At 39.4% G+C, this 24,011-nt stretch overlaps 1 protein-coding gene across 2 annotated transcripts in view; it reads left to right on the forward strand.

Moving 5' to 3' along the window:
* The window catches only part of XIRP2 (xin actin binding repeat containing 2), a 67,124-nt gene extending 43,759 nt beyond the window's left edge, over window positions 1-23,365 (forward strand). Inside the window, exons 4-9 of one of the 2 annotated variants that reach the window (XM_084892540.1) lie at window positions 205-315; window positions 692-764; window positions 1,667-1,803; window positions 2,433-11,823; window positions 14,922-15,055; window positions 21,480-23,365. In XM_084892540.1, the coding sequence (XP_084748666.1) occupies window positions 205-315; window positions 692-764; window positions 1,667-1,803; window positions 2,433-11,823; window positions 14,922-15,016 (9,807 nt within the window). In that variant the 3' untranslated portion in view covers window positions 15,017-15,055; window positions 21,480-23,365. The remainder of the gene's footprint in view (window positions 1-204; window positions 316-691; window positions 765-1,666; window positions 1,804-2,432; window positions 11,824-14,921; window positions 15,056-21,479) is intronic. The other variant, XM_084892541.1, reaches the window with a different exon arrangement.
* The last annotated feature ends 646 nt before the right edge of the window (window positions 23,366-24,011 follow it).

Here is a 24,011-nt window from a genome sequence, read left to right on the forward strand (position 1 = left end):
TTACAGAAGAGTAAGAATTAAGTTTGTGTAATATTAAGCCACTAAATTTCTGATAATTTGTTACAGCAGCCAAGCAAACTAATTTTTTCAGAGGCCTCTATCACTGAAATTACATTAATTAAAAAAGTTAAAATGTTCAGACCTTTCTTAAGGTATGTTTATTCACGCATCCATTCACTCATTCATTCATTCATTTATTTTCAGGAGATAATCCGCAGCGGTCAGCTTGACACTTCAAGAAGCAGCCAGGAAATGGAAAGACATGAACAGGAAACTTCCAAAGCACACAAAATAGATGTTCTTGGAACAGAAATGGTAACTACTTAGAAAGCCATCACTTTCCAAACAGTTTCAGAACTGTGTGGAAATTTTTACCTTGCTGCAAGCAATTGCTTTATTTGTACTTTATGTCTTTAATATCAATTCGTATCTGTGTTTCCTTTCCCATTTTGAGTTGACAATCTGAAAAAATGAAACAAGCACCCTAAATATATGAGTGCACTTTATGTGTCAATCCACACATGTTCTGTTATAGCATGAGACCATGATGAGGTAAAAGCATTTAACTTCTCTCAATGTGAACTGAAGTCTTGGATGAAAATCACTGTGAAATAATTAATATGTGTGCAATATACTAAAATCACTGACTTTTTAAAAATGTTTATTTATTTAAAATTATCTTTAAACACAGGTCTCTCATCTTGAAAAGCACACTGAGGAAATAAACCAAGCTTCCCAGTTGCATCAATATGTTCAAGAAACAGGTCAGCGTCTGGTATTATTTGACCCAAATATTCCTTTCTTCTATTCACATGTCTGTGTTTGAGTGGAGGACTTCCAAAGCACAATCCTCTCACTATGCAAAGTGGATAACTGTGACTCATCATCCCAAAGGGAACAGGGTAGTATTTCAGTGTATAATTACGTTCTACCTGTGGTGATAGATGCAATAAGCTTCTAAAATAGTTCATTGCTCATCAACCTGTGATGTGTTCCTCCTAAAAGCTAGGTGATAAGCTAACCACCTCTGAATTGCTTTCTGCCTCAGGGAACTACAATAAAACTTGATCTTCATTAAGCTCCTTTAGAACAGATTTGTTATCTAGATTGCATTACTTTTAATAACAGATTTAAGCATGCTTAAGGCCACTTACCCAACCTACAGATATGAGATTAAACTAAAGGCAAATCTGTGCAAGTTTGCATAAAATGTGTGCTATTTGTCTTACCTGTAGAAGGGGAATGAGAAGTTTCCTTGTCCTCAAGAGCTAAAAGGGAAGATTTAAGCCACCTGTTACTGAAATGTTACTTGACTATTTTGGTTTTTCTTAAGGAAGTCGGTCTTCCTTTTGTGTTCTTCTCCTGCTCTTTTCTTGTTTTATAATGTTTACAATTTTTTCTTGAACATAAAAGTAAAACATGCTTGCAGAAAAATTTGAAAATATGTATAATAAATATTTTATATAATAACAGTCTCATCACTTATGACTTCCCATTCAGAGATAACCACCACTATTTTCTTTTGTGTATTTCTTGACCTATGAATGTACCTTGAATCTTTTTACTGAACTTATATTGGGAGAAGTTTCCCATGGAACCATAATTTCTTCTCAAACATCATGTTTATTTGTTACATAATGTCTTTGGTGCTCTTTTCTGCTTGTAGTCATAGATACACCTGAGGCTGAGGATGAAGAAATTCCAAAGGTTTCAACTAAGTTTTTAAAAGAACAATTTGAAAAATCTGCCCAGGAAAAGGTCCTTTGTTCTGATAAAGAAGCATCCCCAGCCAAGCCAATTAAGGTAAGACAATTTTCCACATATTAAATATGAAATTAGATGGAAATGCATACCTTTTTCAAATTATTGAATGTTTGAGATGGTTTTTCAACAACAAAAATATTCTGAACATTGATTATTCTGTCCCATAGAAGATTCTACTACTTGAGGAAAACAGCAGAGTTAGAACTTTTCTTGCTAGAGAAAATAGAGGAAGAAAAAAATTGTGTATCCTCTAAACTTTAATAACTAATATTAGATAAAATAATAAAGTCAAGTTTAAATGCCAGATGCCTAAACAAAGCAAAACAACCATCAAAAAAGCACTTTAAGACTTTTATTGTTTCCTTTTAGATTACTCTGCACAGCACACTAAGTAAAGGAGGAAAAATAACCAAGATTATATGTATATGTTACAATACTGAGTCATTGATGTAGCAAATGGGAAATATAATTCAAATGTGCAAATAGATTATAGGAAAGGTAATAATGAATACTGGCTGAATATTGTTTCTAAGTAGGTTTCTAAATAGAGTATGTCACCTATTGTTCCCATGGAGGTTTCATAGCAGATGGATAGGTGAAGAACAGTGCTTAGGCAGTCTTTCCTACTCTACCCATCTTTATAAGATTTGATTTTCTCTCCCTTAAAGATTGAAAGTGAATATGAAGAGATTTTAAAGCCATCATCAATTGTGGGTACCTCTTCCACTTTTTGCACTTCAACCAGCCAGAGGAAGGAAGCATTAACCACAAGATATAGTGACCACAGGGCCACTTCCTCAACTCTGGCACAAGTTCATGCCAGTCCTTCGGGAAAGACGGAAGAATTTCCTCCTCCCCCACCTGACATACTTCAAACACCATTAGAGGTGACAGCATTTTCCCAGTCCCCTGAATTTCCCAGTCCTCCTAAAGTACCACCAGTGCCCAAAGAATTATATTCTAAGCAAAGAAATTTGTATGAATTAAACCGTTTATATAAACACATCCATCCTGAGTTAAGAAAAAACTTGGAAAAAGATTATATCAGTGAGGTTTCTGAAATTGTTTCTGGTCAAGTGAACACAGGGAGTTCGGTTTCAGCAGATGTACAACAAGCCCGGTATGTTTTTGAAAATACAAGTGACAGTTCTCAAAACGCTCTTAACTCAGAAAGAGAGCACTTGGAGTGGGATGAAATTCTGAAAGGGGAGGTGCAGTCCATAAGATGGATCTTTGAGAATCAGCCATTAGACTCCATCAACAATAGCTCTCCAGAGGAAGGTAATGTCTCCAAGGGCATTGCTGATCAGGAAATCATTGCTGGTGGTGATGTGAAATATACCACCTGGATGTTTGAAACCCAACCCATAGATACGCTGGGGGATCATTCTTCTAGCATTGAAGAAAATGCTGAAAAAATTCCCGAGCTAGCCAGAGGAGATGTCCGCACAGCCCGGTGGATGTTTGAAACAAAGCCATTAGACTCAATGAATAAAATGCATCAAAGCCCAGAGGAATCAGAGATGACTGCCATGACAGACATAACTGGGGGAGATGTCAAGACTGTGAGATACATGTTTGAAACTCAACATTTGGATCAACTTGGGCAGCTTCATTCAATGGATGAAGTTCATTTAAGCTCAGACCTGCAACTAAGGTCCGAGCTCAAAGAAATTAAGGGAAATGTTAAGAGAAGTATAAAATGTTTTGAAACGCAACCATTATATGTTATCAGAGATGGTTTAGGTCAAATGCTAGAAATTAAAAGTGTTCGCAGAGAAGATGTTGAGAAGGGTGATGTGAGAACAGCACGTTGGATGTTTGAAACACAGCCCTTGGACACAATTAACAAGGAGATCACTGAAATTAAAGTCGTAAGAGGAATATCCATGGAGGAAAATGTCAAAGGTGGGGTGAGTAGGGCAAAGTGGTTATTTGAGACTCAACCTCTGGAGAAAATCAAAGAAGATTCAGAAGAGGTCATTACTGCAAAGGAAACAATCATAGGTACAGATGTCTCCAGAAAGTGTTGGATGTTTGAAACACAGCCATTAGACATTTTAAATGACATTCCTGATGCAGGTTCTCTAAGATCTGAAGAGAAACTAGGAGGTGATGTACAAACTACGAAGCATCTATTTGAAACACTTCCAATAGAGGCTTTAAAAGATAGCCCAGATGTAGGAAAACTTCAGAAAATCACTGCCTCTGAAGAAGAAAAGGGGGATGTTAGGCACCAAAAATGGATTTTTGAAACCCAGCCTCTGGAAGAAATTAGAGAAGATAAAAAAGAATACATACAAACAGTGAAACTTGAAGAAGTTGAGAGAGGAGATGTAAGAAATTACACACATATCTTTGAATCAAACAATTTAATTAAATTTGATGCATCACATAAGATAGAGGTGGAGGGAGTCACAAGAGGCGCTGTAGAGTTGAATAAGTCACTCTTTGAAACAACACCACTTTATGCCATTCGAGATCACCTTGGCAAATATCATCAGGTAAAGACAGTCCAGCAAGAAGAAATCCTAAGAGGAGATGTTAGAAGCTGCAGGTGGCTTTTTGAAACACGGCCCATTGACCAGTTTGATGAAAGCATTCACAAATTTCAGATAATTAGAGGAATATCTGCTCAAGAAATACAAAATGGAAATGTGAAATCTGCTAAATGGCTGTTTGAAACCCAACCTCTTGATTCAATTAAATATTTTAGTAATATGGAAGATTTAGAAAGTAAAACTGAAGAAGAAATTGTTAAAGGGGATGTAAAAACCTGTAAATGGCTTTTTGAAACCCAGCCAATGGAGTCTCTTTATGAAAAGGTTTCATTAATGAATGACAGTGAAGAAATTCTTAAGGGAGATGTCAAAGCCTGCACTTTGCTCTTTGAAACCAAGCCACTTGATAACATAAAAGATGACTCTGAAGCAACAGTCAAATTGCAAACTATAAAACAGGAGGAGATCCAAGGTGGGGATGTTCATACAGCACGTTTTCTTTTTGAGACTGAAAATTTAGACAGCATACAAGGAGAAGAAGGAAAGGAAAGCAAGGCTGTGCAAATGGATATCCAAGCTGGGGATGTCTCCAGCATGCGGCATAAATTTGAAAATCAGTCCTTAGATTCTATAAGTTCCAGTTCAGAGGAAGTTTTGAAAAAGATCAAAATGCTAAAGGCTGAAGATATTCAGAAAGGCAATGTTTTAAATTGTAGGTGGCTTTTTGAAAACCAACCCATTGACAGGATCAAAGAAGGCCAAGACGGTGATGAATTAGTTAAGACAGTGACAGACATACAAGGTGGGGATGTAAGAAAGGGGTGCTTTATCTTTGAGACTTTTTCTTTAGATGAGATTAAAGAAGAATCTGACTATATCAGCACCAAAGAATCAATTACTGAAGAAGTAATGAAAGGTGATGTAAAAAGCTACAGGATGCTCTTTGAAACCCAGCCACTCTATGCAATTCAAGACAGGGAAGGGCATTATCACGAAGTGACAACAGTTAAAAAGGAAGAGGTAATCCACGGAGATGTACGAGGGACAAGGTGGCTTTTTGAAACAAAACCATTAGACTCAATTAATGAATCAGATACTGTGTATCTTATTAAATCTGTCACACAAGAAGATATTCAGAAAGGAGAGGTTAGTTCTGTCAGATACAGATTTGAAACGCAGCCCCTAGATCAGATTTCAGAAGAACCACGTGATATTGTGCCCACCGTAGACAATATTCAAGGTGGGGATGTAAAGACAAGTAAACAATATTTTGAGTCTGACGATGTTAATAAGAATGCTTATATCAGAACAGTAAGTGTCAGTGAAATACAAAAGGGCAATGTTAAAACATCTACTTGGCTCTTTGAAACCCACACTATCGATGAGCTGAGAGGAGAAGGGTCAGAATACGAAAATATCAAAACAGTCACTCAGCAAGACGTGCAGAGAGGTGATGTTAAGCAGGCAGTGTGGCTTTTCGAAAATCAGACTTTGGATTCTATTAAGGAAATAGATGAAAGTGTCGCAAAAATCACCAAGGAAGAAATCCCTCCTTCGGATGTCAAGACAACTACATGGCTGTTTGAATCTACACCCCTTCATAAATTTAATGAAAATAGGGTAGAAAAGGTGGAAATTATTGGCAAAAGTATTAAAGAGACCTTAGAAGAACTCTACTCTCAAAAAGTTATAGAGGCTCCTGGAATCATCATTGAAGCCGATGAAGTGGGGGATGTTCGAATGGCAAAATATAAGCTAATGAGTCAAACATCTCCTGAGATACAGAAAGAAGAAGTGATCAGGGTGGATCTTAGAAAAATAATGCTGGGCCTACTTTCCAAAAGAGACTATACGCAAAGAGAGATTGTGGTTAGTGAAGAAGAGAAGGGAAATGTTAATTTGACCAAAACTCAGTTATTAAACAGGTCGACAGAATGTCATGCTGAAAAAGAAGAGATAGTGAGTGGTGATGTGCAACAAGCCATAAAAAACCTGTTCTCCGAGGAAAGATCTGTAAAGAAAGGCATTTTGATTCAGGAGGATGAAAGAGGAGATATTAATATGACCATCTATTGTCTTCTTCATGAAAATGCTGGCAATACAATTGAGCGTGAAGAAATAAAAGGGGGTGACGTAAAACGTACCATTCATAATTTGCTATCTTCCATATCAAACTCTGAAACATCTGAAAGGGTGAAAATTGATGCCTCTGAGAGGGGAAATGTTCAGTTTTTCACAACATGCATAGAAAGTGGTGCTTTGGATTATCTCAAACAACTCCAGCTAGGGTCAGATGAAACAGTAACTGCTGGGACACAAGAGACAGAGGAAGAAATAATTGGTGGCGATGTAGAGGGCACAAAACTGTTACTAAATAAAAGGCAGACTCAGGTTGAGCGTACTGTTAATGAAACGGATATCATTCCGGGAGATGTGCATAATACAGTGAAAGTTTTCATGACAGAGCCTCAGAGTACAGCTTGTAAGGCACCCAAAGAAGAAATTATAAAAGGTGATTTGAAATCAACCCTAAATTCCCTCAGCCAGGCCATAAATCAGAAAACGGTGGCTAAAACAGAAGAAATTGTAAAAGGCAACATGCTGGCCACACTCAAGTCACTTAAGGAAGTAAGCCAACCATATAAGGAATCCAAACAGGCCAAAGCCATCCCTGATGATTTTGAGAAAGCTATTGAATGCCTTGAGAAGACAGCAAACACAAGGACAGAAATCCTGAAAAAGGAGCTTATCCTAGATGACCTTGAAAGCTCATTAAGAAATCTGAAAGAAGCACAAAGAGCTTTCAAAGAGGTAAATAAAAAAGGTGCAATCAAAGAAGGTGTGCAAGCTGCGATGGTAGGATCCTCACAAGAGCAGAGCACAGGGATTCATCAGATGGCTGTCCAGACAGACAGAAAACGTCTTCTTCAGCCGAGACCAGGACCACTGGAACCAGTGGCCAGGTGGCAAGGGGGTACAGACACTCTCAACCAAACTACAGGTAAATATCGTCATGGGAATTTAATAGAAGAAAGAACTGAGGTTAATCTTCCAAAAGCCCCTAAAGGCACTGTAAAGATTGTCATAGATCGCGAACAAAACAATGATGCTCTTGAGAAAAGCCTTAGAAAACTATCTAATTCACACCACAAAACTATTAAAAATGTGTTGGAATCAGGTGACCAGATGGATGTATGGACTGATACTACAACAGAACAGCATCTTAGAGATGAACATATCAGCAGACAATTGACTTCAACTGTGTCTGTTAAGGAAAATGTAAAAACTAAGGAATCTGAGACAGTGAAGGAACAGAAGAAGAATGCTTTCTTTAACTCTGCCCAATCTATTGATAAAGCAGTTGGGAAGCAACAAACTCAAACTTGCAAACTGATGAATGAGCACCAGAAGAGTGAGTCTTTCCCTGTGAAGAGCTCTAAGAATGTAGAAAACAGTACAACACCTATAAATGCACAAAGCTCTAACCATAGTCTATCCCAGGGTCCAGTCAACAAGATGGTTGGAGAAACTAGTCAAGTTTCAGGCGACTTTCAGAAGCAAACCTTGTTAAGGCAAGAGAAGAAATATTATAATAAAGATATAAAGAAGAAGAATGTGAACCCTCAGCCTATGTGGCAGACTTTGCCTGTAGATCAAGACATATCCAATGCAACCGAAGTAAACGTCTTCCAAAAGAGCCACAATAAATTTAAGGCAGCTGACAAAAAGCAGAAGTCTGATGTTTATCTGAACAGTCAGGACTTTCTAATGAAGACAAATACTTCCACAGACTTAAAAAAGGCAATGGAAATGTCCTTTAATCAAATCAGCTTGAACCCTGAAAATAATGTAAAAGAAAGTGAGTGCCCTCTTCCACCTCCATCTCCACCTCCTCCTCCACCTTCCAATGCATCATCTGAAATAGAATTTCCTCTTCCACCCCCACCTCCTTTAATGATGCTGCCTGAAAAAAATGGGTTTCCTCCCTCACTGTCCACAGAGAAGTTAAAGGCTGAATGTGAAAATTTCCCAGGCCTCCCTCTTCCTCCACCACCAGAAGATGAGAAAGCTGAAAGAGAATATCAATCAATGTTGCTACCACTTCCCCCTCCTCCAACTCCATCTCTAAACCCAGCACATCTCCTTTCCTCCTCTGTTCAGGAAGAGCTCAGTGGCGTGTCCGTACGATTTTCCCAAGAAGAAGCCTCAAGCTCTCAGCAAAGTCACTCTCAAGCTAAAATCACAACAGGAAAATCAGGAGGACGTCTGCCACCTCCCACATTACCAAAACCCAAACTTCCCAAGCACTTAGAAGAGAAAATGTTTCATGGTTCCCCAAGAACTGAACTGAAAAATTCCCCGACAGATATGGAATGTAAAATCGCTCCCTCAAAGGATCAGAAAAGAGTCATAACAGTGACTAGCAATGAACAAACAGAGATGAAGCAGAACATATCTAGAAAAAGTCTTTCTGAAAGAAAACAATTATCGGTGAACTCTTCCAGGTCTCTCTCACAGACAATTCCAGAAACTTTACCACCCACGGAAAAACAAGGAAAAACACCTCTCATCAAATCTCATTCATTTCCTGCTGGTTCAGGACAACAAAGTCCCAAACCTTACATGAGAAAATTTAAGACACCTTTAATGGTCGCTGAAGAAAAATATAGACAACAAAGAGAAGAGCTTGAAAGACAGAAACAGGAGAATTTTTGCTACAACAAAGTCAAAACAGAATGCCCAAGCCAAAACGTATCAGAGTTGGAAAAGCAAGTGCAATTACAAAACACAAATGAGGCGGTTCCCCTTCCTGGAATGGATTCGGGGGTCACTGTGGCCCAACCCAACCCCGACTCCCAAGTACGAGGAGCATGTACTGATAACACGCTTTCTACATCAGCAGTAACAGTTGCCGCCGAGAGGCTCCAACATGTCCTAGAAGCCTCAGAAGACAAAGATGCCATCATAAAGGAGGTGTTACAGAGCTCCAGAGATGTGAGACTCTCTAAGTCAGCTTGTGACATTCAACAGAGTCACCAAGAACGTAGCACACAGCAGACACAACAGAAGAAGTATCTGGAGCAGTTGCACTTGCCTCAAAGCAAACCAGCTTCCCCAAGTTTCAAAGTTAGAACCATCAAACTTCCAACTCTGGATCATAAATTAAATGAGACAGACCACAGTTATGAAAGCCATAAAAAGCATTCTGAAGTTGATGTTCAAACCATTACCAAACGACAGCATCAGGAAACCGAGGAAACGGAAGCAAGCACTGAATATAGTAATAAGCAATCGGTGGCCGAAAAATCTCATCAATTGCCTAAAAAGGAAAAGAGAGTAACAATACAATTGCCCACAGAACTCTCAGGGAAAAATCACAAAAGTAAGCGCAGCATAGTTCATGAGAAGCAAAGAGAATGTAGAGAATCTGAGAGGAGAACGTTTCTAGAAAGTGAAGGAACAATTCAGAGCCCACCAGCCATTAGTCCAAAAGAAGAGAGACTAATAGTTGAAAGCAAACAAGAACAATTAAATAAATCTGCACAGAAGGTAGTCAAGCAAAAGGTTACAGAGGCACATATTGATTCACAGACTGAGAATTTCCAGCAAACACACATACAGGGTTCTGAAAGTCAAGTTGAACATAAAAAATTGCCCCAGCCATACAGTAATCTTCAGGAAGAAAAATGGCTTGGAGTCAAGGGCATACAAGAGAAACAAGTCTTTTCTAATACTAAAGATTCAAAGCGGGAGATTACACAGAACAAATCTTTATTTTCCTCTGTGAAAGAATCCCAGAAGGATAATGGAAAATGTGCTATAAACGTATTGGAATTTTTGAGAAAACGTGAAGAACTACAACAGATTTTGTCTAGGATAAAACAGTTTGAGGCAGAACCAGATACAAATGGCCCGAAAACATTTCAGACACTGTTAAACATTATTCCAGTATGGCTATTAAGCGAAGAAAAAAGAGAGTACGGAGCTCGCATTACTGTGGAGAATAACATAGAAAAAATCAAAGAAGAAATAACACATATTAAAGCTCAAGCAGAGGACATGCTCGTGTCTTGCGAAAATACAATTCAAACAGCCATGACCTCCTCGAAAGCAGGAAAACAGATAAATAAACCCACAGGGCCTACTGAACCATCATCCAACGTGTCTAATGTCAGCGTCCACTCTAATAAAAACACTGAGCAGGAGGGGAAAGCCATTGTAGAGAAAACACAGCACCTCCAAATAGAAACCCATTCAGCAGTAACTACCCATGCTCATGGGAAGACACACCAGAAAATCCAACTGGAGGATAGCAGGATTCCCCCTCCCTCCTTAAAAACACGCGCACCATCACCAACTTTTATAACCATCGAGTCCACTGCCCGGCGAACAGAAACCTCTGCCAAGGATGCGCTTTCTCAGTCCCCTAAGAAAGACAGCTCTGCAGAACCAGCGCCAACAACAACGCCTGGGTCAGCACCATCCGGAACCCACGGTGTACACGCCTCTCCTTCACCACCCAGGAGCCGCTCTGAGCAACTCGTCAAGCTCAAGGACACCACTGCAAAGTTAGCCAGGGGGCCCCTCCCGAGCTCCGCGGGGACCCCTGTTCCGGTCCCCATCGTGGAGAAGAGGTCCGAGGTCATCCCTTCGCCTGCAACCCTCCGCCGGCAGATCAAGATAGAAACCCGCGGCAGGGACTCTCCGACCATCACCATCCCGATCCGGGTGAGTCCTGTGGACAGAGGCTCCTTCCGAGAAGCCGTGGAAGCTCAGGAGGAAGTCAGGACCGTGGAGAAAAGGGCGACCACCACGTACCTGCACCAAGACGGGGTGCACGGCCCCCCGGCCGGGGTGGTGCCGCCAAACCCGGGCAGCTTCGACTCGGTGGAAATCCTCCGCAGAGTGGACGGGCCGCGCCGGGCGGAGCACACGCAGCAGCGCTATGAGGCCGCCAGCCGGACGGTGCAAAGGGCTGGACCCTTTGTGAATGGCCATGACCTTGACCTTGACCCTGACATCAGCAGGTGGTTCAGGGAGTTTGAGGATGGCCCAGTGTTTGAGGCAAAGTCAGAGACCAGAGTTTATGCAAATGGAAAGGCGAATGCAAAACACGAAAGCAGCGCATTTTGTATGGAGGGATTTGGATTAACGTCTTTAGAAAACTCTAGTTTTTTAAAAGGCTTTTCCAGCGAGCGGCAGGAAGGCACCCCTGGGAGGCAGCCCGGGGCTCTGCACTCGGAAGCGGGGTGTCCAGGGGAACTGTTTTCCGAGTTGGGAGCCTTTGAGAGCCGCGTGGTTGGGACGAAGAGGACGGTGTCTCCGTCCCTCACCTCCCAAGCTGGCAGGTCCGGCTTTGGCTTCAAGCACGCCCCGCCCACCTATGAAGATGTCATCGCTGGCCACATTTTGGACATTTCCGACTCGCCTCAAGATTTAAAGCGGGGTTTTCAAAAGGCGTGGCAGGAGAGCGAGAGGGTTTTCGAAAGCGTGGGATACGCGGCCTCCGACGCTGAGATGAGAACCGCCTTCCAGGAGGAGTCTGCCTTCCTCAGTGGTAAATGAGCTTGCAGAACGTGAAGTCAGACTAACCCACTTACAGGCACGTGCCCCGTGGCTAAATGATGTGCAGTTCAAAGAGTGCGTGGGAATAACCCCACAACATAACCTAAGACTAACAGCTCTCTCTCTCCCTTGTTGCCGATGTCCTTCTCTTTGTAGTGCTTGCTTTACTACTTTCTCTTTACAAAAAAGGATCTACTATGATTCGTCTGCACTGTGTGAAAGTAACAAATACTACAACCTATATATATTATTGAGACATATTTGTCAAAGAAAATATGGGTTTGAATAAAGCAACAGATATAACAATTGTAATTGTGACAGTATTAATGATTATATATAACTACTAGTGGCCCGGTGCACAAAATTTGTGCATGGGGGGAAAGAGAGGTGTCTTTCAGCCCAGCCTGCATCCCCTCCAATCTGAGACCCTTGTAGGATGGGGCCCAAACTGGCAGTTGGACAACCCCCTGGCAATCCGGGATTGCTGGCTCCTAATTGCTCACCTGCCTTGATCAACCCTAACCACTCTGCCTACTGGCCTGATCACCCCCAACTGCCCTCCCCTCCTGACCTGATCACTGCCAACTGCCCTTCCCTCCTGGCCTGATCACCCCTAACAGCTTCTGCCTCAGCCCTGCCACCATGGCTCTGTCTGGAAGGACTTCTGGAAAGTCTCATAGTCTAATTAGCATATTACCCTTTTATTAATATAGAAGATATACTTTTTAATAATTATACACCCATATGACATTAATATTCCTTATTAAAAGTTGTTATTTCATCTACTTATTTAAAACAATAGTAGATAATATCCCTTGACCTACTATTGATATATTTTTAACTGCCAGACTTTAAGTGGTGTTTGCGCTTGAATTCAATACAGCCTGATAATATTCCAAGAAACACTTTACACTCATCATATGCGCTTAAAGGATTTTATTGATTGGTATTTTGAAAAAAGTGTAGGTATGGAATTAGAACTTTTATATATTTAATCATTGTTATTGAGTTGAAAGGAATTAACATTCTCTAATACCACGGGGTGTGTTTTTTTAACCTATAACATATTTTTTCCACCTTTTGTAAAGCCCAAATGATAGCTCAATTGGCCTCATTCGCAAATGTGCCTGGACAATACATTTTAAAAATTTAATTATATTTGGAAGGAAGAAGATTTAAAACATAAGAACTTAGTGCATTTTTTTAAAAAATGACTTTAGAAAAAAAAAGTAAGAGAGAAAGAAATCAATGTGAAAGAGAAATATCAATAGGTTGCCTCCGCATACATCCCAACTGGTGATTAGAACCCACAACCTAGGTATGTGCCCTAATGGGAATCAAACTACAACCTTTTTGTGTACTCCAATGATGCTCCAATCAGGTGAGCCACCTGGACAGGGCAGAACTTACGTAGTACATTTTTTAACATCAGAGAACAGCTCATTTATTCATATTTCCCTATATTTTATAATTAATGAGGCTTCACAAGAAAAGGATTTGACATAATTAATGTGCATCATTAGTGTAGCCCGTTCTTTTAGACAGATGGAAAGAAATAGCAAGTTTAAAAATAAAAATTGCTAAAACTAATAATTATGCTTCTATCTTATTTGCAACATATGTGTCTAGTGTATCAGGTTAATATGATTTTGTAATGTGCTTGCTTCTGGCATAATTAAGCAATTAATTTCAAATTCTCAGTCTATTAGGAAGGTAAAAATATAGAAAATTCACACACTCAAAAAAAACTGATATTAAATATAGAGTTGTGTCCCCTACTACAACGGACTAAACAAATGCGAACTTTCAGTAGCCCACATTGAGCCTCAAAGCCTCAAGGTATATTCAAGGTATATAGGGAGTCCCCCAAAAATGTACACACAGGTTAACAGCTGATAGCTGTTTAAATGAAAATGAAATGTATTTTAATAAACACTGCCTTTATAATTATCCAAAGGGCATACATGCATTTTTTGGGACACCCTGTATATTTATTTGTATTTTAAAAAACTGGAGCATATAACTAATATGAAATCTTAGTTATTCTCACTGAATCATTGTGAGGATCAAAGCAATGCCAAGGTGAAAGTTGTGTGTCAGTTTTGAACCACTAGGCAAACGCTGGTTAGTAATATAGCTACTATTATTCATTGGCTCTAGCATTCTTATGAGAGCAGCAGCATGTGACTATAGATACTTCCAAGCAAGGGAAGAGGTAGGGAGATTATAAAAGGCATCCATGCAAATCCAAAATGCCCTAAAATATAAAGCCATTTAGCTTGAGTGCAAATGGCCTTGAACAGTTCAATGTAATCAGGAATCTCATTGGATTAAAGTTAAGAATTGCTGTGATAGAGTCAACACTAAGCCATCAAGAAAATATTTAGACAGCTCTTACCGGTTTGGCTCAGTGGATAGAGCATTGGCCTAAGGTCCCAGGTTTAAATCTGGTCAGGGGCACATGCCCAGGTTGCCGGCTCCATCCCCAGCAGGGGTGTGCAGGGAACAGTCAATCAGTGATTCTCTCTCACCATTGATGTTTTTATTTCTCTCTCTGAAATCAATAAAATTATATTTTAAAAAAGAAAAGAAAATATTTAAACAAATACAATGCCCTCAGCTAAAAATATGACATGTCCATATTTTTGAAAAATATCTGCTGAAAAATGCTTTAAAAAATAAAAGCTTTGAACCAAGTGAAAGGAAAACCTTTATATACATGGAAAGTTTAGTTATCTAGAATGATAGGTACTCTTGGGACTTCCCATGGCTGAGCTGACTATATATTCTGTTTAATGTATTACAGTTAGTGAACTTGTTTTGCTCCTATATTCATCCTTAAATAATAAAAATCAACTTGTACAATGTATAAAATAGTAGAGACAGACGCTAGAGTAAGGTTGATTGTAACAAGAGTATCAGACCCAATGTTAGATTGGCTTATGTCCAGAGAGGCAATATCAGGACAATAGTCTTAGAGCTTTCTACTTTAACTGCATGGCCAGTTAGTATACTGCTGCTGTTTGTTTTGTTTTTTATAATGTGATTGACAATAACACTAAATAAGCTTTTATAAATTTTTATTTTCAGAAACTGCTACTCCAAGACAAGGAAACATGTATAATTTGTCAAAAGACAGTTTATCCAATGGAGTGCCTCACAGCAGACAAGCAGAGTTTTCATAAGTCCTGCTTCCGATGCCACCACTGCAACAGTAAACTGAGGTAAAGGTTGTGTGGTCTGTGGTACAAACATCCAGCAGCCTGCAGTGTACTTACAGCATCAAGGCCCTAGGGCAATGTAGATTTTTCCAGATCTTGCTGCCATTAATTATCACACAGCCATAAAAGAGATGTGTCATGTTCCTTTATGCTTTGCTCAGGTTGGCTGTGACCATCTTCCTTTTGAAATTTCCAGTCAAACAAAGAAGGGTTCCTTTTAAGAGGACATGGAGATCATATACATAAGGAAAATTAAGAGTTACTGTGCAAATCGGGACTTTTAAGTTACTACTTTAGTCTAAAGTCTAGACGCTAGAAGGGCTAGCTCGGGAATCAGCAAACTTTTCCTGTAAAGGACCAGATAGCAGATATTTTCAACCATGCAGGTCATGTGATTTATGTTGTCACTCAACTTCCAATGGGGTGGGAAAGCAGCCATAGATAACTAAACAAGCAGGTGTGTCTATAACCTAGTGGGCCTACCTGTATTCCAATAGAACTTCATATACAGAAACAGGCGGTGGGAGCTGGAGTTTACCTATGCCTAGGCTATTCCATGTAAAGGGGAAGGAAAGTAATTAGAATAATATCAATGTACAGTCAGATAAATACTCTCTGTATATTCTCTGGTGCAACAGAAGACCTTACCAGCACAGTTATAAATACATTCATTTTCCAAAACTTTGAAATAAGTGCATTGAAATGAATGTGGCATTTGGGGTGGCTGTAGTCTGAAATACTGAAATGTAATTATTTGCTCAATACAATGTGCATCTTTCAGACTATCTCTTTGCTAACTTTAATCAACAATGTCAAACGCTCCTCTTTGCAACATTTTCCCCCTTTGTTTCCATGACACCAGCATATAATGGTTTTCCTCTTACCTCTGAGTGTTCCTTCTCAGAATCTTATGTGGGTGATTCTTTCTCTGTCTGTTCTCCAGATGTTAGAGTTTCTTAGAATTCTGTTATAGGCATTTATTCTTTCTCACTATATTATTTCTTATTTATCACATCCACATTCATAACTTAAATCACCATCCATGTGTCAATAACTCTGAAACCTGTGCCACTAGGCCAGCACTTTCTTCTGTGTATCAGACATTTATATCTAAACTAGAGGCCCAGTGCACGAAATTTGTGCAAAGGGGTGTGTGTCCCTCAGCTCAGCCTGCACCCACTCCAATCTGGGACCCTTTGAGGGATGTCCGACTGCCCATTTAGGCCCAATCTCAGTAGGATTGGGCCTAAATGGGCAATTGGACATGCCTCTCACAATCCAGGATTGCTGGCTACTAACTGCTTGCCTGCCTGCCTTCCTGATTGCCCCTAACCACTTCTGCCTGCCAGGCTAATCACCCCTAACCACTCCCCTGCCAGCCTGATTGCCCATAACTGTCCTCCCCTGCAGGCCTGGTCTCTCCCAGCTGCCTTCCTTTGCTTGCCATCTTGTGGTGGCTATCTTGTGTCCACATGTGGGTGGCCATCTTTGACCACATGGGGGAGGCCATCTTGTGTGTTGGAATCATGGTCAATTTGCATATTACCTCTTTATTATATAGGATAACTAGTATATCGCTCCAATTAGATTTCTCATGAGAATAGCAAATTCAATATGCCCCATTATCTTCTCTCTATCAAAATTGCTTCCTTGACTTCATGGTCTGTATGCTACTCTCTCAATAAATAGCATTAATATTAACTCAATGGCTTTAAAAGTTACATTTAATTCCTTTCTTTCATTTATTCCCCACATCCAAGCAATGACCAAGTCCTATAATTTCTGTCCCTCTTGAGCTATATACTATTTGCTCCATCTCCATGGACCAGGCATATTTCAAGCAAGTATCATCTCTCACCTGTACTAATGTAACAGCCTTTTTAGCAAGTTTGTCACCCTGCCTCCAGAATCTCACCAACAACAACCTACACAATGCCATACTCCATGGCATAATGCAAATGATCATTCTAAAATGTAAATCTGAGTTCATTTTTATGAAGTTCCCTATTTAAAACATATAATGGCTTCCTCTACCAAAAAATTAACATCTTAATGTGAATTAAAAGGCACTTAAGGATCAGGCCCCTGCTGATCTCTCAGCACCCCTTCCTTTGAATGTTACTTTTCATGAGACTAAATTACTGTCTGTTCCACAAAATCATTACTTTTCTCTCTGATAAGTATCTGGTTCCAAATATTATTTCCACTCCTTGTTGGAGTTTTCAAATGCCTCCCCTTCAGCTCTCCACCTGGCTAATACCCAGTCATTCTTTATATTTCAACTGAGACTGCATGTCTTCGAAAAAGCCTGCTTCAACCCCCATTTATGAAGCAGGTGTCCTTCCTCTGTGCTCCCAAAATATCCCCTGTGCTTGCTCTATCCTTAACACAATCTAATATAATTCCCCAATGTAGGAAATGTGTTAATGTTTATCTTTCCAACATCTAGTAAAGGCTGACATATAATAAGAGTTTAAAATTTATTCAATAACTGATATTTATAAAAATCATTGTACAAAGAACCACAGATACAGAAAACCAATCAAAGTAAGAATATGGCTCAATAATTATTATAAAGTGGCCCCGGCCAGGCCCTCAGTCAGTTAGTGTTGTCCTAATATGCCAAGATTGTAGGTTTGATCTCCAATGGGGACACATACAAAAATCAACCTATGAAGGCATAAATAAGTGGAACACAATGTCTACCTCTTCCTTTATCCCTCTTCCTAAAAAATAAAGATAAAATCTTTTTAAAAAAATTACTCTAAAATGAACATTTTGCAGCTACTACTAAGGTCAAGAAATACAACATTACCAGACATTGAAAAAGGTCCTTCCATGTTCCCCACCCAAATATAATCCACTCTTCTCTCCTGTGAGTAAACAGTATCCTTTTCAATATTTACTTCCTTGCATTTTTATAGTTTTTTACCCAGATGTGCTTTCCTACATACTATATTGTAGTTTATTCCAAGTTTAAAAACTTTGATTATATGGTTTTTAATTTTTTTTTTTAAACAATAGGTTTTCCATCTATTCCCTTCATGCCTTACAATTAATCTGTGAAGAATCCAGGACATTTGACCTGTAATTTTCCACATGCTCCTTTCTCCTCTGTATTTCCATTAAATTGTCACCTGAATCTATATTTTGGTTTTTGTAAAAGAAGATTTGATGCCTTTCACAAGACTATAGGGAGTATTGGCAAGAATACAGTAATCACATATATCTGTCTTTTATTTTGTGATCATTGCAGATATTGAAGCTTAATAATTATATTCATTAATTGATGATTGTAAAATGTTGATATTCTATTTTTGTTCCTTCTTTTTCATTATTAATTAGAATATTTGTATAGGAGATGCTTCCCCTTGTTTATTATTTGGTTACATGGTGGTAGAGGTGGTGAAAGAAAGGCAGAAAACATGCATAATTTTTCTTTTACTTACTAGTTTTGCCAATGTATCAATAATTTAGTCAACAATATCATGAAATGGTCCCTTATCTTCCTCTAGAAATTACCAATTTTAAAATGTTTTTAGTATCTTTATAAACTCACATTTACATATATTTGATCAGGTTCGATCAGATGCAATTATTATTATTACAATGCTAAAATTATTCTATCCCTGAAGAGTGGATGTGCCTTCAAGTTCTATTCTCAGTCTTTTTGATAAAACCTTAGTAGTCTTTGCTAGTTTCCCTGTTATCTGATAGGACTGTTCCATGCTCATCTACTGCCCCAGGCCTGGAATCAGTCATTTCTCCGAGCCCTGGTTTCTTTTAGTGAGAAATGGCATATCAAGACAATAATTTCAATGCTCTTTCTACTGGGTTGCTCACTATTTCTAAACTTTTTTAGAATTTAGAGCTGATACAATGATTTTTAACCAGTGTGCTGCAAAAAAAATTTAAAACATATAATACCTGACTAGTCAGGGACCCTGATCTCTTTTCTCTTCAATTGTCAAATGAAAAATGACAATAGCCAACACAACAATAACTGTCTGGTGTAAATGCCCTGTGTTAAACCATTAATATATAGGTCATATAATAGAGTTTCATCTTTTTGGTCACATCACATAATAAGGTTGCGTTTGACAGAAATTCTTATATACAAATGCTAAAGGCCTGATGCACAAAATTTGCAAAAGAGTAGGCCTTTGCAGCCATGGGCAGCTGCCTGGATCCCTCCCTCAGAGCCATGGTAGCTCCATCCCAAGCTTAGTCCGGTTTCATTAGTATATTACACTTTTATTATTATAGACTAGAGGCCCAGTGCATGGTTTTGTGCACTGGCAGGGATCAGCTTACTATGGGAGTGCTACTCATCTGGTCAGCTGAGTGGTACTCCCAACTGTGGTTGCACGCAGTGCATTGAGCACCTGCCCCCTGATGGTCAGTGTGTGTCATAGCAACTGGTCAACCAGTTGTTTTGGTCATTCTGCCATTTGGCCACTGGGCTTTTATTATATAGGACTAGAGGCCCAGTGCACAAAATTGGTGCATGGGAGGGAGGGGGTCCCCTCACCCCAGCCTGGACCCTCTCCAATCCAGGACTCCTCAGGGGATATCTGACTGCCAGAATTGGGCCAAAACTAGCAGTCGGACATCTCTCTCACAGTCTGGGACTGCTGGCTCCTAACTGCTCACCTCTCTGCCAGCCTGATCACCCCTAACTACCCCCCCCCACCAGTCTGGTTCTCCCAATTGCCGGTCTAGTTGCCCCTAACTGGCCCCACCCCACTGGCCTGGTAACCCCTCCATGCCCACTCCCCCCGCTGGCCTGGTCGCCCCATGCAGCCTGCTGGTCAGTCATTTGGTCATCCCTCCCTAACCCCCTGTAGGCCTGTTCACCTCATGCAGCCTGCTGAACAGTCATTTGGTTGTCCATCGCTAACCCCTCTGTCAGGCTTGTCGCCCAACATAGCCTGCTGTTTGGTTGTTACTGAGAGGGCGTCATGACTAGTTTGCATATTACCCTTTTATTAGTATAGATAACAACTTTCTGTAATATTTGTTTTTGATGCTTTTCTGTTGCTCATTTTTATGTGGAATTAGTTTTCCTAAATCTTATAAGGAGGCAAATCCTGGATGGTTTACCCAACTTCACAGAGCTGCCTCTCCTGGGATTCGTATTCTGTGATGGCATGACTTCTGGGATTTCCTGTCTTGGTTCCTCTCCTCCATGTTAGTCAGGAACTTCTTTTTAAATCCTGTCATCATTATCCAACTCAATTTTGATTCTATATCTTTTTTTTCCATGGTAAAATCTTATTTTAAAAGGATTTTCGATGTATTATTTCTTAGTGTTTGACTTCTGCCGCCTCTTCAGTCTTTTCTAGCATAGATACTATACTCACGGGCAAAACCCCTCCTAGTTTCAGCTGCTGTGCTCTGATTGGCCTGTGATACTTTACCAGAAATACTGCCTGGATATTTAATAGTTTCATATTTTTCAGGTCCATCCAATACCTTCCTTGTTCCCTCTGCTATTACCCATACAGATGCAATTATCATGCTAGTCTCATAGTTGCTGTTGGTTCATCCTTGATCCCTTGCATTTGGGGGCTGGTGAGGATATCTTGTCACTTAGTTTTGTTACAAATTTTATCCAGGGGTTTTAAGTTTTGCTATCTAGTTGATTTACCTATTTTTATATGGAGATTTGGAAATATTAAAAAATTATGCCGCTGCTTTGGATTAAATTTGATTTTAATTTTAACAGGTACTCTGTTGATCTCCCCCAAAAGGCCAGATAAATGAGTGCATAGGCAAGCTTTCCAATTCATTCAAAATCCAATTACCAAGGAAATTCAAATAGTTGAAGTCTGTGTGTGCTATTTAGGATTTATTAAAAATTGCAACCCCTCATATAAATCACCGAGTTAGCAAAGATTAGTCCTATCATTTTACACCAGCTATATCTACATATGCATTGCACTATAATACCTATTATGCCAATACCTAACATACAGCATGACATTCTAAATACTACTAGACATGCGTCATGTAGAGTATTAGTGGTAACTATTATCTAACAGGAATGCTCAATTAATAAGCACGTTTCTTTCGCCAGTAAGGTAATTGGACTGAATCTCTGACTCATTCTTTTTTTTAAAAAAATATATTTTATTGATTTTTTACAGAGAGGAAGGGAGAGAGATAGAGAGCCAGAAATGTCGCTAAGAGAGAAACATTGACCAGCTGCCTCCTACACACCCCCACCAGGGATGTGCCTGCAACCAACGTGCATGCCCTTGACCAGAATCAAACCCGGGTCCTTTCTGCAGACCAATGCTCTACCACTGAGCCAAAAACGGTTTCGGCCTCTGACTCATTCTTGAAATAAATAATTTCCAATTCTCTATGAATTTGCCGGGTATAATATGGAATACTAAATTTTTCCTTTTGTTCTTTTTGGCAGTTTGGGAAATTATGCATCACTTCATGGACAAATATATTGTAAACCTCACTTTAAACAGCTTTTCAAATCTAAGGGAAATTATGATGAAGGTTTTGGACACAAACAGCATAAAGATCGATGGAATTGCAAAAATCAAAGCAGCTCAATGGACTTCATTCCTAAAGAAGAATCAATTATTTGTAAAAACAGTGAAGAACACCCCCCCGTACTTGGAGAGATTAATAAACATTTAGATGCAGGTGACAATGAAAGGCAAAGGGATGATTTGAGAAAATTCAGGGAAAGGGGAAAATTAAAAATCATTTGGCCCCCTTCTAGTGAGATGCCTAAGAAAACCTTCCCCCTGGAGGAGGAAATCAAAATGAGTAAAGCTAAGTGGCCTCCTGAAATGACAAGCCCTACACCCACTGAATGGAAAAGTGAGTCCCTGATGGAGCACATTAAAACTCTGGGAAATAAAGGACAAGAGCAAGATAACATTTCTTTCCTGCAGTCCTATCTGCAGTCCATCCATGTGTGTCAGAAAGAGGCTGTTATGGGAATCAAAGAAAAGGAAATGTATGAGGCAAGAAAAGAGGAGAGGGAAGGAAACAAGAATGTGCAAGGTAAGCTGAATGAGGCTGAAGAGACAAAGAACCAGAGGAAAAGTGGAATGGATCTTAATGCCAACAGTAATGTGGTTGTGCAGAGTGCTGAGAGGGAGAAACGTGAAAAAACTAATGAGCCTGATGGTGCAGAATTTTCCCCGGTTACTAACACTGATGGTGGGGTGGTGCCACAAAATCACAAAGAAAATTTGAATAAGAATAATAATAACAATTATGTAGCAGCCTCGTCTCTGAATAATTGCAGGCAGAAGACAGCTACCTTAGGATTTCCCAATCTATTACCACGGTCGGGTGAAGCAAACTACACTGCAAGTAAAGATCAAATTGGGAATTTAGAAAATACGTCTAGAATCTCAGAGTTACTTGGTATATTTGAATCCGAAAAGACTTACTCGAGGAATGTACTAGCTCTGGCTCTCAATAAACAGGCAGCCAAAGCCACTGTGCAGTCTGAGCCCAAATCAGGCCTCACTGGTGGGTTAATAGTAGAGGCAGAAAGTTCAATAGCCTCTTCTGACACAAACATTTTAAACATCAAAGGAAACCGTTCAAACAACAAAAGCCTACACTTCTTCTTTTCTAACACTGTGAAAATTGCTGCCTTTTCCAAGAAGAATGAGAACATTTTTGAGCCTGATTTAATGGATTCTGTAGGTCAAATAAAAAATATGCCATGTCTGTACCTAAGAGAATTGGAGAAGGGCATCAAACATTGGCAGCATGATGAAACAGTAGGCGCAAGACAGGTCGGTGGAAACACAAGTCTCCATGCTCTGAGAAGTGGATGCGCAGCTCCGCCTACATGTCCCAAGGCGAAGGTCCCCTCTGGACAGCTCACCCCGGAAGAGCAAATTAAAAGGAATAGGTGCTACAGTGACCCTGAGTAGAACAACTCTGGCCATTTTCGGTCCACACTCAGGCACTGAGACATAGCCTGTCCTGAAATAAGACTTTTGGGATTTGGATCACCTTTTGTTGAACTTGTAAATGTAATGTTCAGAAATCTCATATCTACCACAATGGAATATTCATTGTCTGACATTATATACTGTTTTCCAGAATCGGTTTGAATCTACTTTTATTGTGAATAGAATGAAGAGGTGAAACGCTATGGCTATGTTCTCCTGTCACATGGCACTTAAGCATATCGCTCTGTTTTTGAACATGCCAGATAACATCATTGGTGTGATTCCATACTGCTGATATTTATTACAATACTTATATTGTCTCTATAATTTTTGCTGAAATAAAATTTAATTACTTGAGCTGCAAACAAAACCTCTTCTGTTACTTTTTTTCACATATCTTGTCATTCTAAGTATATACATGTTCCATGATTTAGGAAGCATTTTGTCTTATGGCATGTATTTAATACACACACACACACACACACACACACACACACACACACATAATCCTGGGGGGGGGGGAAATAAAATACTGAACCAAAGCTATAGTACTATTAGAAAACATAAAATTGTATTTCTCATTTTAAAAACAAAGGGATTATCATAGTTCTTTAAATAATTGCCTATGTTAAATTATCTTGAAACATGCCTTCAAGCATTTAATGAAAAATATCAATTTTCCTCTAGAATAATGTGGAGTTGGTACTCAGAAATTAACTGAACTGAAAAGGTTTTAGACTTTGTTCAAGTAAATTATGCACATTGCACATTTTATTACTTACTATTTGCAATTGACAAATATACAAACTGTACAATATACTTTGCCAGGCTGGATGCATCACTTTCCTTGGATGACATATAGGAGTTTAAGAAAACTAAAATATACTTAAGAAGTCCAATACTATTTTATATAGCAATGCACATTTCTTCACCCTAATTATGACAAATTTCCCAGCAAAATAAATCACATTTTTAAGAACTAAAGTATAGCTAAATACACAAATCAAAAACAAAGT

Source organism: Pipistrellus hanaki (genome assembly GCF_964339955.1).
Source record: "Pipistrellus hanaki genome assembly, chromosome: 8".
NCBI classification, from domain to species: Eukaryota; Metazoa; Chordata; class Mammalia; order Chiroptera; family Vespertilionidae; genus Pipistrellus; species Pipistrellus hanaki.